Genomic DNA, 16,122 nt, shown 5'->3' with positions numbered 1-16,122 from the left:
ATTCATTCAACAGATGTTATCTATCATATACCCAGCATTGTGCTGGAGGTTGTGGACAGTAGTGAACAAGAGAGACAAGATCCTTCCCCTGCCAGGCCTTCCCCTCACCCCCTACCCTTTGAGATGGAGAGGGTGTCCAGGCCTCCCTGCTTCACCCTCTGAGGTGAGGAGGCATCCAGGGCCTCGCATCTCAGCATGGGACTGACGGGCTTGCCCTGACCTCTCGCAGGCATGAACACCACTGTCTGGGTCGTGACACACATGGGCACTTATGTGGGCGCCAAAGTCTTCCTCATCTATGAGGTAAGGCTGAGGTGAGCTCTGTGTATGTGGGGAGCAGGAGCCTCCTGGGGTGCAGGCTGGGGTCTGGTCTGTGTGGGTCACCCTGGGAGCCTTCAGATGACCCTGGTGGAGCTAATGTTCCAGACGTTCCAGTAAGGAGACAGTGGCCATGTAAACAAATAAACAAGATCCTTGTAGAGTGCCGTAACTGTCATAAAGAAATCAGCATAGCAGTGGACAGAGTGTGAATAGGGCCTGCACTGGAGGTGGACATGGAAGGTCCTTCTGAAAAGGTAACATCTGTTGAAGTAGGGAGCAACAAGTCCGGTGCAGATCAAGAGAGAAGACTCCAAGCAGAGCCAACAGCAAGTGCAAATGCCCCAAGGCAGGAATGAGGTGGCTATGTGGCTGGAGCAAAGTCTGTGCCTAATGACTGATCAAAAGTTGCTTCTGGCACCCAGCCTGGCTCCTGCCCCAAGCTGAAAACAGATCATCAGCAACAACTCTAGCTTCCCAAGCCTCTCCTGCCCAGACTTGCAGCTCCACCCAGGTCAGAGGCACAGCTGCAGGGACCACAGAACAATGGGCTCAGCTCTGTGAAGACAGGAAAAGCCACCATGGTTTTGACAAAGAACCCAGGAATGGCGTTAAAGGCTTCTTTGGGCAGTGTCCAATTTATGTAGCAATTTTCTTGGCCACATCTGCGGAGGTATAAAAAGACAGATATAAGGCAAGGATGGAACTACTTTATGTGTGTTGATATCCCTTCCCCATGGTTCTGTACACCTCAGAGCTCCTGCAGCGTGGCAGGTGATCCCAGTGGCTCCTATTTCACCTGGAGGCAGGACAGTGCTGCTGCCACGTATGGCAGCTGTGCCAGGGCTGGGGAGGCAGAGACTGTAATTCTCAGTTTGGTGTACTCATCCCTACCACTTTTCTGCCACTGAGTTTTTGGGTGGGCATAAGTTCACTGGCAGCCTGGGTCCCCAGTCTTACTCCCCTCCAGGCCTGGTAGCTCTTCTTTCCTGCAGTGAAAACCTCTCTGAGGGTTTTAATGATCCTGCCCAGTTCTGGCCTGCCACACCCATCACAGCCTGGTCAGTCCAGAGAGCACTGAGTCCTCCTGCTTCCTCTGTCAGCAGTGACATCAGGCATCTTCCCTAGGCTTCCTCTAGAAACTGATCCCTTTTCGTCCCTCTTCCAGGTGGCCTTTTCCCCCAAATGTTGTTAATGGATTCATTTGATATCTTGTTTTCCTTTGAAGCTTTTGTGAAACTCGTGTAGACTCATGGAGCATCCAAATGAGGTAACATCACCATCAGTGCTCCTTCCCTGGCTCACTGCCTCAGGAAACCAACCTGGTAGGTGTTTCTGAGACTCTCAGTGTCTATGGAAGTCCCTGGGGATTTCTCACTCAAATCTGCAGAGTGTTTAGTCTTCCTGGACTTTTGGCTCTAGGCAGTTTGCTTGGAAGTATTGAAGGAGAGTAGCTCCCTGACTCCCATGTGATAATATTATAAGGCCTCAGAGCATGCTTGTTTGGCATTCTAGGGGCTGGGAGATTGGTGAGACACCCAGATGTCTGCTTGACTTCAGGGTGGCTGATAACAGAAGAGACCACCACCCAAGACCCGGAACCGCAGCTTCCTCTGACTTGCAACTGTGCTGCTGCCTGGGACAGATTCCTTTCTTCTTAAGGTTTAACTTTCTCCTAAGGAGTCCATGTTTGGGTGTTGTGCCTAACCACCACACCTCCCCTGCTCCCTGTCCTAAGTTCTGCAGGCACCAGGGACCCCAGCTGTGGGCACAGGGCGGTTCTTTCCCTGGAGCTCCAGAATCCAGGTAGAACCTGGGAAGGGATGGGAAAAGAGGTCATTCCATCATTTGGACAAACCTAAATCTAAATTTAGCCCCAGCCTGCTATAGAATATCAGTATGAAAGAAACTTTGGACGTTATTAGGTCAACTGCTTCATTTTGCAGATGAGAAAACAGAGGTCCGGAGAGGTGAAGTGGTTAGACTAAGAACATGGACCTCATGGCAGAGCTGGACTGACCATATCTCCTGACTTTCAGTCTGGGTCTCCATTCACTGTGCCTTCTGCCCTTGTTGCTTTTGAATTTTATAAAAGGTCCTTTACATTCAAAAACCTCTTCTTTCTGTTTCCCTGCCCACCCTCTACCTCGTAGAACTTCTGATAAGATGCCTAGGCCATGAGTGGCATTCTTGGGCTGTCTTGAACGTGAAGACACCTTTGTGGCTAGCCTCCTTGAGCGCGTATGGGGCATCAACACATATGTATTGAATTAGATTAGGACATAATTTTCCTCCTTTTTTTTTTTTTTTTTTTTTGAGACAGAATTTCGCTCCTGTTCCCAGGCTGCAGTGCGATGGCACAATCTCAGCTCACCGCAACCTCTGCCTCCCAGGTTCAAGCAATTCTACTGCCTCAGCCTCCCAAGTAGCTGGGATTACAGGTGCCTGCCACTATGCCCAGTTAATTTTCTAATTTTAGTGGAGACAGGGTTTCTCCATGTTGGTCAGGCTGGTCTCGAACTTCCTGCCTGAGGTGATCTGTCCACCTCAGCCTCCCAAAGTGCTGGGATTACAGGCATGAGTCACCGCACCTAGCCAATATTCAGTTTTTTAATTCTCCAATAGTATATTAATAGAACTACTGCGAAAATAAAAGTGCATATTTTCCACTAAATAATTAGGTTAAATCAAGTTAGATTGTTATTTTTCCTGCAGGACTTACAGCTTATAATGGGCTAAAAAGCACTGTGACTGTTGGCCAGGCATGGCGGCTCACGCCTGTAATCCCAGCACTTTGGGAGGCCGAGGCGGGCAGATCATGAGGTCAGGAGATCGAGACCATCCTGCCTAACACGGTGAAACCCCGTCTCTACTGAAAAAAAAAAAAAAAAAAAAAATTAGCCGGGAGTGGGTGCCTGTAGTCCCAGCTACTCAGGAGGCTGAGGCAGGAGAATGGCTTGAAGCCGGCAGGCGGAGCTTGCAGTGAACCAAGATCGCACTACTGCACTCCAGCCTGGGCGATAGAGCAAGACTCTGTCTCAGAAAGAAAAAAAAAAAGAAAAAAAAAGCACTGTGACTGTGGCCATTTAACATGAACTCCAGAAAGTGTTCTCCATAACATATTTTGCGAAAAGCTGCACGAAGGTGGATGCGTGGAAAATTGAAGGTTTGCCTGATCCTCTACCGGGGAATCCTGGTTCTATGGAGCAGCCAGAGCTATGACTGGTCTCCAGGACAGGAATGTGCCTGCTCCCTGGTGAAAGTGCCTCTGTGTGGCCTCAGGGCCTCTGTGAGGCAAGGCAGAGCTCCTGTCCCTGCATGAGCACACCTGGGGATTCTGGAGTGGCTGAGACACTTATGCTCCCTGCTTCCTGCTTCCTGGAGCAGAATTTAAGGAAGACTACTGGGCTTTTGCCCCAGGAGACCAGACGAAACAAAACCTCCTTTCAGAGGGGCATTCTTCTGACTTTTTCTTCAAGTGGAATTGTGACTGTAGGTTTGGGTTTAAACATTGAATTTCAATTTTGCACACACACACCAAGAGGCCTCGGGGCAATGGGGGTGTTTGAAATGAACACCAGCCCGAGTCCTCTACCTGCCAAGTGTTCGATTAAGCTGCTTAGGTCTGTTTCCACCATCCTGTCTTTCAAATATTTATGTGGCAGATTATAGGCAAGCTTCAAAGGCAAGGAAATGCAAATCTGTTCTATAAATCATGGAATGACACAGCTGCTGTCTTCCTCAGTGTGACAGCTTACGAATGCCAGCATTTCTGTCTGCAGAAGGGGTGGTGGGAGTGGGCTTCTCGAGTGCAGCCAGGCCTGTGTGAGTGCCTGTGTGTGTGTGTGTGTGTGTGTGTGTGTGTGTGTGTGTGCGCGTTGGGTGTAGGGAAGAGAGTAGGGCATACTAATAATATTCGCATTTTTGCAAAACAGCAGTTTTTTTGTTGTTTAAATTTCCCAGCAGTTAAGGAGTTAATTTATTTTGCTAATCTTAAAGAACTCTGGTGGGATAACACCTCACCTGGGATCTGAGGCATCCAGAAAACTAGAGATGAAAATGGCTTTCGGTTTTGGGGAAATATACCTAGAACGTGAAGTAAGGGGAGAGAAGTCAACAACAATAACTTTGGAGATTCCAGAATGAATTTAATTTAGTCTAAATGAATAAAAAGGTAATTGTGCATTGCAAATACTTATGCAAATTAAGTTTTGCCCCCAGGGTCTTAACAATCTGCCAGTGAAGCCCCCAGTGTGCCCAAGATTAGACTTTTGTGGGCTCTTTTCGGCTGTTGCCATGAACACATCGATTTGGTACATTGGTGTTCAGTGACCCATTAACATCCACCAAGACCAGCACTGGGGTTTATGGTCCTTGCCCAGCAGCTGGTTTTGGCCTGGTGTCATTCTAAGAAAAAACCTGGGAAAGCTGCAGTCAACAGCGTGCAGGGACCCAAAGGAAGATGCTGTATAAGACAAAATGAGTGGGGATAAGGTTTGCCACGTATTAGTCAGGATTCTGTTGCAAGTGACTCAAACTCACTTAGGCAATAGGGGGAATTTTCTGGGTCACTGAAGGGAACATTGAATAACCAAATCATGGGAAAGGAACTTAAGTAGTTGGGCTCGGGAACAGTTGGAACAAAAACTGGAACGCTGCTAGGACTCTTTTCCATCACCTGTCTTTACTTTTTCTCTGTGCTGGCTCCTAACATGGCTGCATATTAGGACTGGTAGATTTTGTGTCTGACGACTTTTCCTATTACAAAGACTGTTTTGCACCTGACAACTTTTGTCTCTGTAGAATCCTATTTTGAATAATCCCAGAGAAGAAATTTATGATTGGTTGAGCTGGGATCAGGTGGCCATGCCTGGACCAATCAACTATAGGAAGAGGACAGAGAGTCATATAAAAACATGGCAGCTCTTATGGTAGTTGTGTTGATGATGGGTGGCTTTCCCCCCCTCCAAAAAAAATGGAGTGGGGAAACTTTGGACAGACAATCCAGTAAGCATCTACTACATTCTAGAGAGAGCTGGAAAAAAGACCAAAGAAGGCAAAGAAAGGGGGCCAGAAAAGATGGTGTGATGAATGAGTTGCATATTGGAATTCATTGACTCCTTGACATTGAGTATTCCATGGGATTCCTTAATGACACTAAATGCTCCTGATTCTTCTATTTTTCTGATAGCTCTTATTCTGTCTCCTTGATTGTTCTAGAGCCTTCTCTTCTCTGCACTGAGAATCTCCTCAAGATTACAGGCCCTTAGTTATGTATCTTGCCTCTAGAGAAGACAAATAGATAGCTTCTTTCCAACTGCATAAACAGTATTCCCTGTCAGGACCCTCCTCTTACCTTCCAGAAGAAATCCACACTTGGATTTCCTTTAGTCACATTTAATGCCTTTCTAAAAAAGTGTGGTTCCTGAACCAGTCACATGAGAATTACCTGGAAGCTGATTGGAAACGCAGAATCTTGGGCCTTATCCCAAAACTGCTGAATCAGAATCTGCATTCTAACAAGATGACCAGGTACTTAGTAAGTCCATTAATTTGGAAAGCACCACTTTAAGCAATTAGAAATGGAACTCATAATCAATCTGCTCTCAGTGGTGAAATAAATGTTTTTTCACGATTTTCCTACCAGGTCAATGGCGACCCTGTCTAGAAACCCAGATTCACAACAACTCTCAAAATTACTTTTCCAATACTTTCTTGTCTTCATTACCTATGTCCAATCTGTTACCAATTTCAACCTATTAATTCCACTGTCCAGTAGGTCTGTTTTTCCTAACCATGCCTTCCTCACTTTCTGCAGGCTTTAATAGATGCATTTGCCAGTCAGCCTCCTCATTTAAAAAATGGGTCAAATAATGCTTACAATGCCTCCTATACGTATTTACATACAATAGAAATTTAATGTGTAATTGTCTTCATCCTGGTAGGACTGATTTTCCACTATGGCTTTGTACACAGTTGTAAGGGATATTGCAAATAACATATTATTAACTATAAAGTGCCAAAATCTATGAACAATTTTGATTTTAAATAAATTAGAAGGGATTAAAGATTATTTCTAAAATTATTTTCCCTTATCTGCACTTTAATATGCTATAATGAATAACAGAGAAAGTGGTGGAATAATACCTGGCCAGGAATTATAGATAGTAGTGTCTTACATATGAGCATCATCTATGGTAGAGATCAGCAAACTCTTTCTGTAAAAGGCCAGATAGGATTTTAGGCCTTCTGGGCCATATGGTCCCTGTTACAACTACTCAACTCTACCATCATAATGAGGAAGCAGCCAGAGGCAATACATTGCACATTGATTACTGTAGCTTTAAAGTAAGTCTTGATATCAAATTAAGTCCTTCAGTTTTGAACTTCTTTTTCAAAATTGTTTTGGCTAACATAGGTTATTTTCATTTTTTACAAATTTTAGTTTCAGTATAAAAATTGCTTAAAGAAAAAATGCCTGCTGGGATTTTGATTGGGGTTGCATGTAATCTGTAGATCAATGTGATGAGAATTGACAGCATAACAATATTGAGTTTTCCAATTCACAAACGGGTATGTCTCTCCATTTTCCAAAGGTCTTTAATTTCTTTCAGTAGTTTTTTTGTAGTTTTTAGCATAGGTTCTATACATGCTTGGTTAAATTAATTCCAAAATATTATCTATTTCTGATGCTATTGTAAATGATGTTTTACATTTTAATGTCTCACTTACTTGTTGCTTGAATACAGAAATACAATTGATTTTTTCTGTTAACTTTGTATTCTACAACCTTACTAAATTCACTTATTAACGTGGTAGCCATTCAGGGTAGACTTGTTAGTATTTTCTAGATAGAAAATTATGTACATGGCTGGGCATGGTGGCTCATGCCTGTAATCTTAGCACTTTGGGAGGCTGAGGTGGTAGGATTGCTTGAGGCCATGAGTTTGAGACCAACTTGGGCAACACAGCAAGACCCCATCTCTATTAACTAAAAGAAGAAAATAAAATTGTGTACTATGTGAATAAAAAAAGTTTAACCTCTGTTTTTCTAATCTATAATATTTTATTTTATTTTTTAGGTCTTATTTTACTGGTGGGACACCAATATAATGTTGAATAGAAGGGAAAAAACAAACATTCTTGCCTGGATCTCAATATTAATGGGAAAATGTTGAGTCTTTCAATATTAATTTACAGTATTTGCTCAGGTTTTTCATTGATTCCTTTATTAGGTTAAGATAGTTGTCTTTTATTCCTAGTTTACTGAGTTTTAAAAATCGTAACAAGGCACTGAATTTCATCAGATGATTTTTCTGCATTGTTGTAAATGATCATAGGATTTTTCTTTTTTATTCTGTTAATGTGATGAATGACAATAATTGATTTTCAAATGTTAAATAACCTTGCATGCCTGGAATAAACTCCATTCAGTCATGATGTATTATCATTTTAATTATATTTCTGGATTCTAGTTGCTAATAGTTTGTTAAGAATTTTTTATCTATGCTATGTTCATAAGGAATTAGACTATAATTTTCTTTTAATGTGTTTGTCTGGTTTTGTTATTAGAATAATGGTGACTTCCTAAAATGAGTTGGGAAGTATTTCTTCCCCCTCTATTTTCTGAAAGATTTTGCTTAAGACTGGTATTATTTCCTTTTTAGATGTTTGATAGAATTCATTATTTAATCTATCTAGGCCCAGAGTCCACTTTGTCAGAAGAGTTTAAGTTATAAATCCAATTTACTTAGGCTTAACATAGAATTGATGAGATTTTCTATTTCTTCTTGTGTCAATTTGAGTTATTCATGTTTTCAAAGGAATTATCCATTTCAACTAAACTTTCTAATTGGTTGGCATAAGTGGTTCATAATATCCCCTTTTTATTTTTTAATGTCTATAAGACTTATAATGCTGTCCCTTCTTTTATTGTTAATATTTATTTTTGTGTTATTGCTTTTTTTTATTTATCTGTCTTGCTGGTAGAAGTTTATTTTTTATTTTTAGGGGTTGTTTTTTCTTTAATGGAAAACAAAGCTTATTTTGAGGATTTTTTCATTCATCAAACATTAGCTTGGAATTGATGACTGTCATAGTGTTGGGAGTGTGGTGGGGGAGGGGCTACAAAAAGCAGAAGATAGTTTTTACTTTCTTTTTTAAAATTTTTAAAATTTCACTTTAAGTTCTGGGATACAAGTGCAGAACATGTAGGTTTGTTACATAGGTATATGTGTACCAGGGTGGTTTGCTTCACCTATCAACCCGTCATCTAGGTTTTAAGCCCCTTATGCATGAGCTATTTGTCCTAATACTCTCCCTCCCCTTGCCCGCCATCCCCCCGACTGGTCCCAGTAAGTGTTGTTCTCCTTCCTGTGTCCATGTGTTCTCATTGTTCAACTCCCACTTATGAGTGAGAACGTGTGGTGTTTGCTTTTCTGTTCCTGTGTTAGTTTTACTGAGGATGATGGCTTCCAGTTTCATCCATGTCCCTGCAAAGGACATTATCTCATTCCTTTTTATTGCTGCATAGTATTCCATAGTGTATATGTACCACATTTTCTTTATCCAGTCTATCACTGATGGGCATTTGGGTTGGTTGGTTCCATGTCTTTGCTATTGTAAATAGTGCTGCAATAAACATGTGTGCATGTGTCTTTATAGTAGAATGATTTGTATTCCTTTGGGTATATACCCAGCAATGGGATTGCTGGGTCAAATGGTATTTCTGGTTCTAGATCCTTCAGGAATTGTCACACTGTCTTCCACAATGTTTTAAGTAATTTGCATTCCCAACAGTGTAAAAACATTCCTATTTCTCCACAGCCTCACCAGCATCTATTGTTTCTTGACTTTTTAGTAATCACCATTCTGACTGGCATGAGATGGTATTGCATTGTGGTTTTGATTTGCATTTCTCTAATGATCAGTGATGTTGAGCTTTTTTTAATATATATTTTTTTGCCACACAAATGTCTTCTTTTAAGAAGTGTCTGTTCATATCCTTTGCCCACTAGAAGTTTATTTTCTTCATTGAATTTTTTTTCAAAGAATGAATGTTTGGATTTATCAGTTTTCTTTGCTATTTGCGTATTTTCTATTGTACTGATTTCCTTTTTTATGTTTATTATTTCCTTTCGTCTATTTACTTGAAGTTTATTTTGCTGTTTTTTTCCAGTTTCATAAGGTAGAAGCTTAGAGCATTGATTTTTAAACTTTTTTTCTTCTGATGTAAGTATTAAAGTTGTTAATTTCTGTCTAGGTTCTTCTTTAACTGTATCCACATATTTCTATCTCTATCTATCTATCTATCTATCTATCTACCTATCTATCTATCTATATCTATCCAATCTATTTAGTTCAACATATTTTCTAATTTCCCAAAATATTTTCTGACCTTATCCATAGGTTATTTTAAAGTTTGTTGTTTAATTTTCAAATATTTGTGGATTTTATAGATTTTTTTTCTTCTTGTTTTTTAATGTAGTTCCATTGTGGTCTGGTCAGAGAACATACTCTGTATAGGGTTTGAGTATCTTTAAATTTATTGAAACGTATTTTATGGCCAATTATGTGCCCTCTGTGTCCTCTAAGATAAATGTTCTATTTTCACTTACAAGGAGTGTGTGTTTCATAGTTGGCTGTGTGGAGTATTCCATAAACATCAATTAAGTTTGATTGTTCGATGGTGTTGTTCAAGACCTCCATATACTTTCTAACTTTTGTGCCCTTTTGTTCTATCAACTACTGAGAGAGGGGTGTTAAAAATCTCAGACTATACTTTTGTATTTGTGTGTTTTTTCTTTCAGTTCTGTCAGTTTTTTTCTTTGTGTATTTTCAAACTTTGCTATTAGGTGCACATACATTGACTATTGTAAATATTCTTGATCAATTGACTCTTTTTTATGATGAAATATTTCCCTTGAATCTGGAAATATTTCTTATCATGAAGTCTACTTTGTCTGATATTAAAGTAGCCACTCTAGTTTTAGAATTAATATTTGCCTGGTATATCTTCTTCTGTTCTTTAACTTTTACCTATATGTATCTTTGTATTAAAAAACTAAGCCTTGTAGAAAGCAAATAGTTGGATGTTGCTTTTCTACCAGGTATAATAGTATCTCTTAATAGACGATTTTGGTCCATTTTTACCTAATACAATTCTTAATGTGGCTGTGTTAAATCAGTTAACTATTGACTTATTGGTTTCATTTTTTCTTTGGTTTTGTTTTCCTTTCTCTCTCCTTTCTTTTGAATTAAAAAATTTATTATTTCATTTTATTTTCACTGTTGTCTTATTAGCTATAACTTTTTTAATAGTTTGTTCTAGGGTTGATATAATATGTCTTTTATTAATTTTTTTCTTCTATAATGTAGAATCTGCCTTTAAATCTGCCTAGTGGGCTTTTTGTTTTAGATATTGGGGTGTTTTTTAGCTTTAGATGGCTGATTTGTTTCTTTTTCTGTTGTTTTTGTTTTTGTTTTTTGAGATGGAGTTTCACTCTTGTTGCCCAGGCTGGAGTGCAATGGTGTGATCTTGGCTCACTGCAACCTCTGCCTCCCAGGTTCAAGAGATTCTTCTGCCTCGGTCTCCCAAGTAGCTGGGATTATAGGCACCCGCCACCACGCCTGGCTATTTTTTTCTATTTTTAGTAGAGATGGGGTTTTACTATGTTGGCCAGGCTGGTCTTGAACTCCTGACCTCAGGTGATCCACCTGCCTCAGCCTCCCAAAGTTCTGGGATTACAGGCATGAGCCACTGCTCCTGGCCTGTTTCTTTTAATGATTTCCATTTACTTATTTATTATGTTCGTGTTTCCCCTTAATTGCTTGAACAAATCTATAATCGTTGTTTTAACGTCCTTGTTTGCTAATTCCATCTTTGTCATTTCTAGATCTGCTTCTATTGTCTGATTTTCCCTTTCATTATGGGTTACATTTCTTGTTTATGGCAATGTCTAATAATTTTGACTGGATTTTGGCTATTGTGAATATTCCATTGTTAGCCTAAACTTTGTTTCTTTACAAATTATTGATTTTTGCTCTTGCAATAGATTAAATTAACTTCAGATCAGCTTTATCCCTTTGAGGCTTTTTTAGAAAGAGTCTAGAGTATCTTTTGCTCTAGGACTAGTTTAGCCTTACTAGTAAGACATACTCTTTCCAGGATTTCACCTGAATGCAGCAAGTACTCAATGAGGTCTTTCCATTCTGGCTGAGCTGAACTGAAATATCTCCCAATCCTGTGCAAGCTCTGGTAGTTGCTCAGTTTATAGTTCCCCGTAATTTATCTTTCCTTAATCATTATTATTTCCCAGGGTTTATGGAGTTTCACCTTAAACATGTGCATCTTATTATTTAACCAAAGATTCAAGAGGATCCTCTGCAGATTTCTGGAACTTATTCTGTGTTGCTCTTTCATTCTGCTACTGTGTCTCACAAGTTCCATCCAGATGCCTCAGCCTTCCTGAACTCCAGTCTCTGACTTTTTGCGTCAATGAGACTGCCATACTCTGACTGAATTCCCCTTTCCTGCAACTCATCCAGAAAATGCATTGAAAAAAAAGGCTAGGGCTATGGTAGGGCTCACCTCACTTGTTTCTCTTCTCTCTGAGATCTCATGCCTGAAATGCCTGTTGTTCAATAACCGAAAATAACTATTTCAGATATTAATATTTTTGTTTAATTTTCTAGTTGCTGACACTTGGTGGACTAGATGTGCACTAGTTACTTCGTTCTGATCATAAACAGTCTTATTAAAATTTAATTTTATGCTGTTTTTCATGAACACTCCTTTCCAGTCAATTTTCGGCTGATCCCTATATACAATTTGATGTTCTTCAGTGTATTTAGACCTTTCAGGCCTTCCTCAAATGCATTTTCCCCTTTCTTTCTATGTCTTACTCCATACAAAAGCTATTTCAAACTCACCTTTTCCAGAAAACCTCCTATGATTAATCCATTCACCCTCTTTATTCACCTGCCCTTTGTTGTAATTTGTACTTCGTTTCTACTACATTAAGTTGCACTTTTGGCCATGTAGTTTTGTTAAGTTTTTGGCAGTTATTTTATGTGTGACTGTTTTGCTGATGATTATAGGCAGAAGCTTATAAATAGAAAAAGCCTGTCTTTCATTTATTCCCTTTGTTGCAAACCCACCTAATTCAACTGGCTGTTCCCAAGGTAAATATTGGTGACCCTCTACAGTTTGGTGGAGAGGCATTGTATTATGAAACAAACGAAGCTAAATATCAGAGCTCTCATGTGATGGACCACTTCCAAGGCCCTGGGAGGGTCCCCAGCCATCTATTTACATGGTAGATGGTTTTATAAATTTTGCAAAGGACAGATTTGAACCACAATGAAATAAGGCACTCTCTCTTTCCATTATGAATTTCTTTCAGCCAGTCTCCCCTTTCAGGTGGTGGGGAGTGACTGTAAGCACTTTGGGGATCTAGTTAAGGAAAGTTGAGTTGGTGATACATTTAGCGGAGGTTTAGTGGGAGGTATTTATGTGGTTTGCAGACATTTCCATGTATAGTTAACTTATTCCTAGCTGTCCTGTGCAGGAATATTCTTACCACCCACGGGGCAAACTTACCGAGTGATATGACAGGAAGATACAGAACCAGAGCACCTATGAACATGAACCTATGCTATGGCACCCAGCACTGGATCCTTACAGGGAGAGGGGAAGAAACAAGGTTTTAATTGTACGAATCCAGAAACTAATCTCCGGAAGTGTCTTTCCATCAAGACATAAACAATTCTAAGTGGAGGATTCTGTTCTCATCCATTTCTAGTAAAGGACATTCTGTCAGGAATGTGCTTTATGTGCAGTGTATACAATTATAAACACTCCATGATGTTTTCTTTTGTGAAGGTATTATGCAAAACTAAATTCATCAGAATTTTTCTGTTTATAGTGCACAACCTTGTGGGAGAACTACAAAGAGTGAACTTGTCTATTGAAGTTGCATGTTTTATGAATCTTAAAAATTAACTTGGAAAAAATTTTGATCAACCAAGTTAGAGGAAGCACTAAATTATTTTATTCTCTCTATAGAAAGTATTATAACACGGTGGTGACATGAAGAGGCCATCAAGGAGGATGCAGCAAAAAAGTAAGAAAATGAGCCAGGCGCGGTGGCTCACGCCTGTAATCCCAGCACTTTGGGAGGCCTAGGCGGGCGGATCACGAGGTCAGGAGATTGAGACCATCCTGGCTAACATGGTGAAACCCCATCTCTACTAAAAATACCAAAAAAATTAGCTGGGCATGGTGGCAGGCGCCTGTAGTCCCAGCTACTCGGGAGGCTGAGTCAGGAGAATGGCAAACCCGGGAGGCAGAGCTTGCAGTGAGCTGAGATCACGCCACTGCACTCCAGCCTGGGGTTCAGAGCGAGACTCCCATCTCAAAAAAATAAATAAATAAAAATAAGAAAATGCATTACACAGCCATATCAACCATTAATTAATAGAAATATTATGTTATTTGGGGGATTTTTGTGGTATTTGTAAACTTTTCAGTATTTGAAGTCATTGGCCGGGCACAGTGGCTCACGCCTGTAATCCCAGCACTTTGGGAGGGCGCAGCAGGTGAATCACCTGAGATCAGGAGTTCAAGATCAGCCGCCAACATGGTGAAACCCCATCTCTACTAAAAATACAAAAATTATCCAGGCATGGTGGTGCATGCCTGTAATTCCAGCTACTCGGGAGGCTAAGGCAGGCGAATCGCTTGAACCATGGAGGCAGAGGTTGCAGTGAGCTGAAATCACGCCATTGCACTCCAGCCTGCGAGACACAGCGAGACTCCATCTCAAAAAAAAAAAAAAAAAATTGAAGTCATTTTTTTCTCATTCTGTATTCATTTTCATCACTAATTTTGTATTTATAATTTTTAATACTTCTTTTTCAGAGAAGACTCTGAAGGTATGTAAGTCTCAGGCCCCACAAAAGTTGGATCCAACCTTGAGTAGGTGAGGATATTGGCTCTTCCCCCTTCTTAACCTTGTTATTGGGTGATATGGTTTGGCTGTGTCCCCGCCCAAACCTCATCTTGAATTACAGCTCCCATAATTCCCACATGTTGTGGGAGGGACGTGGTGGGAGATAACTGAATCATGGGGCGGTTCCGCCATACTGTTCTCATGGTAGTAAATACGTCTCATAAGATCTGATGATTTTATAAGGGGTTTCCCCTTTCACTTGGCTCTCATTTTCTGTGTTGTCTGTTACTTTGGTAAATATTAACTAACCATCCCTGGAGTACGCATTCCCAATTATAGCAAGTGATCATCCCTTGGGTGCAGATTACATCTAAATAACATATACAAGCATATCACACTGCCAATGCTGAAGCGTTTCAAAGTAAATTCAGACATAAACAAAGTAAACAGAGAATATAACTTACCTGTCTCTTCTATTACAGTTGCCTTTTCATTGAGTCCTGTGGAGCTTGGGTTCCTGTGGAGGGTAGCAGAAGGGAAACTTCAATTACAGCATATATGGTCTGATCTGTTCTACATATTAAAGTTCATACTATTTTCTTTGTGATAAATGAAGGGTGTTCTGCTGCATCTGAAACTCCGAAAACCATTGCTCTAGCACTAACCACCTGTCTCGATAACAGGTATCCACTCAAAGTTACAATGAAAGCCCAAAGATGTGCTTGAGTTAGCTTATGTCAATGAAAATGCTACTACAGACTTGGTGTAGATCTGCTGAGCTGCGTGTGAAAACTACAATGTAATCTGATCCTCCTCTCCCTCTCTCTTCTCACTACTGTTGTTGTCAATATTCCTTCCACATTTTACCCAAGAAAACTTAGTATGCTGGGGTCACATTCTCCATAACCAAGTTGCCAAACAGAAAGACTTCTGGAATAGAAGACGTCTCCTAACTTGGGGAAGAGCGCTTAGAGGGGAAGAGATGAGAGATGGTCACAGCCAGGATGTATTTAGTCTTGGTCTGCAGTGGACATTTATTATCTGCCAAGACCCCTTCTTTCTGGCATGGACATCCTTTCACTTAGGAACATCCCCCCAATGATGAGGCTCTATAAGGGCTTCTCTCATTTTCCCTTGGACTGTGAGATGACCTAATACTCCAAGATATTAACCAGGTGCTTTCTTTCTTTCTTTTCTTTTCTTTTTTTTTTTTCTTCAGATGGAATTTTGCTCTTGTTGCCCAGGCTGGAGTGCAATGGTGCAACCTCAGCTCACTGCAACCTCTGCCTCCCGGGTTCAAGTGATTCTCCTGCCTCAACCTCCCGTAGCTGGGATCACAGGCATGCGCCACCACGCCTGGCTAATTTTGGATTTTTAGTAGAGACAGGGTTTCTCCATGTTGGTCAAGCTGGTCTCGAACTCCCCACCTCAAGTGACCTGCCCACCTCTGCCTCCCAAAGTGCTAGGATTACAGGCGTGAGCCACTGCGCTTGGCCTAACCAGGTGCTTTCAAAGGTGTTTTGAACCAAGAAGCAAGCCCTGCCCTGTTGGACGCAAAGCTGGGAACATGTGAGATGGGAACTGCTGGCATCCCTGCCTCCAGCACTGAGAGGAAAGCCAGCTGGAGAGCATAGAGCTGCCTGCAGCAAGCAGGAAAAAAGGGTGAGGACAGAGTGTCCCGAGAGCCTCCAGCTTCTGGTTCTGGTGGCCACTGATGTCCAACCCTGTTTCTGCCCTTCTTGTTTTGGTTACAGGAGCCCACAAATCCTCTCTATCATTGGTGCTTATTAGAATTGAATTTCTGTCATTTTTTTAAAACCAAGAATGTACAAAACAATGCACTGGCTACGGC

General features: G+C 40.8%; 1 protein-coding gene across 1 annotated transcript; it reads left to right on the top strand.

Moving 5' to 3' along the window:
- The first annotated feature begins 923 nt into the window (after positions 1–923).
- Positions 924–14,837, top strand: LOC105505382 (chromosome unknown open reading frame, human C1orf137). Its single transcript, XM_011933199.1, is given in 4 exon segments — positions 924–991; positions 1,547–1,643; positions 14,245–14,300; positions 14,753–14,837. Coding segments are annotated over 4 exon segments (306 nt in total).
- Positions 14,838–16,122: the final 1,285 nt, after the last annotated feature.

Source organism: Colobus angolensis, unplaced genomic scaffold, assembly GCF_000951035.1.
Source record: "Colobus angolensis palliatus isolate OR3802 unplaced genomic scaffold, Cang.pa_1.0 Scaffold124, whole genome shotgun sequence".
Lineage (NCBI taxonomy): Eukaryota > Metazoa > Chordata > Mammalia > Primates > Cercopithecidae > Colobus > Colobus angolensis.
The sequence above is the reverse complement of the archived record's forward strand: the minus strand, read 5'-3'. Positions and strand labels throughout refer to the sequence as shown.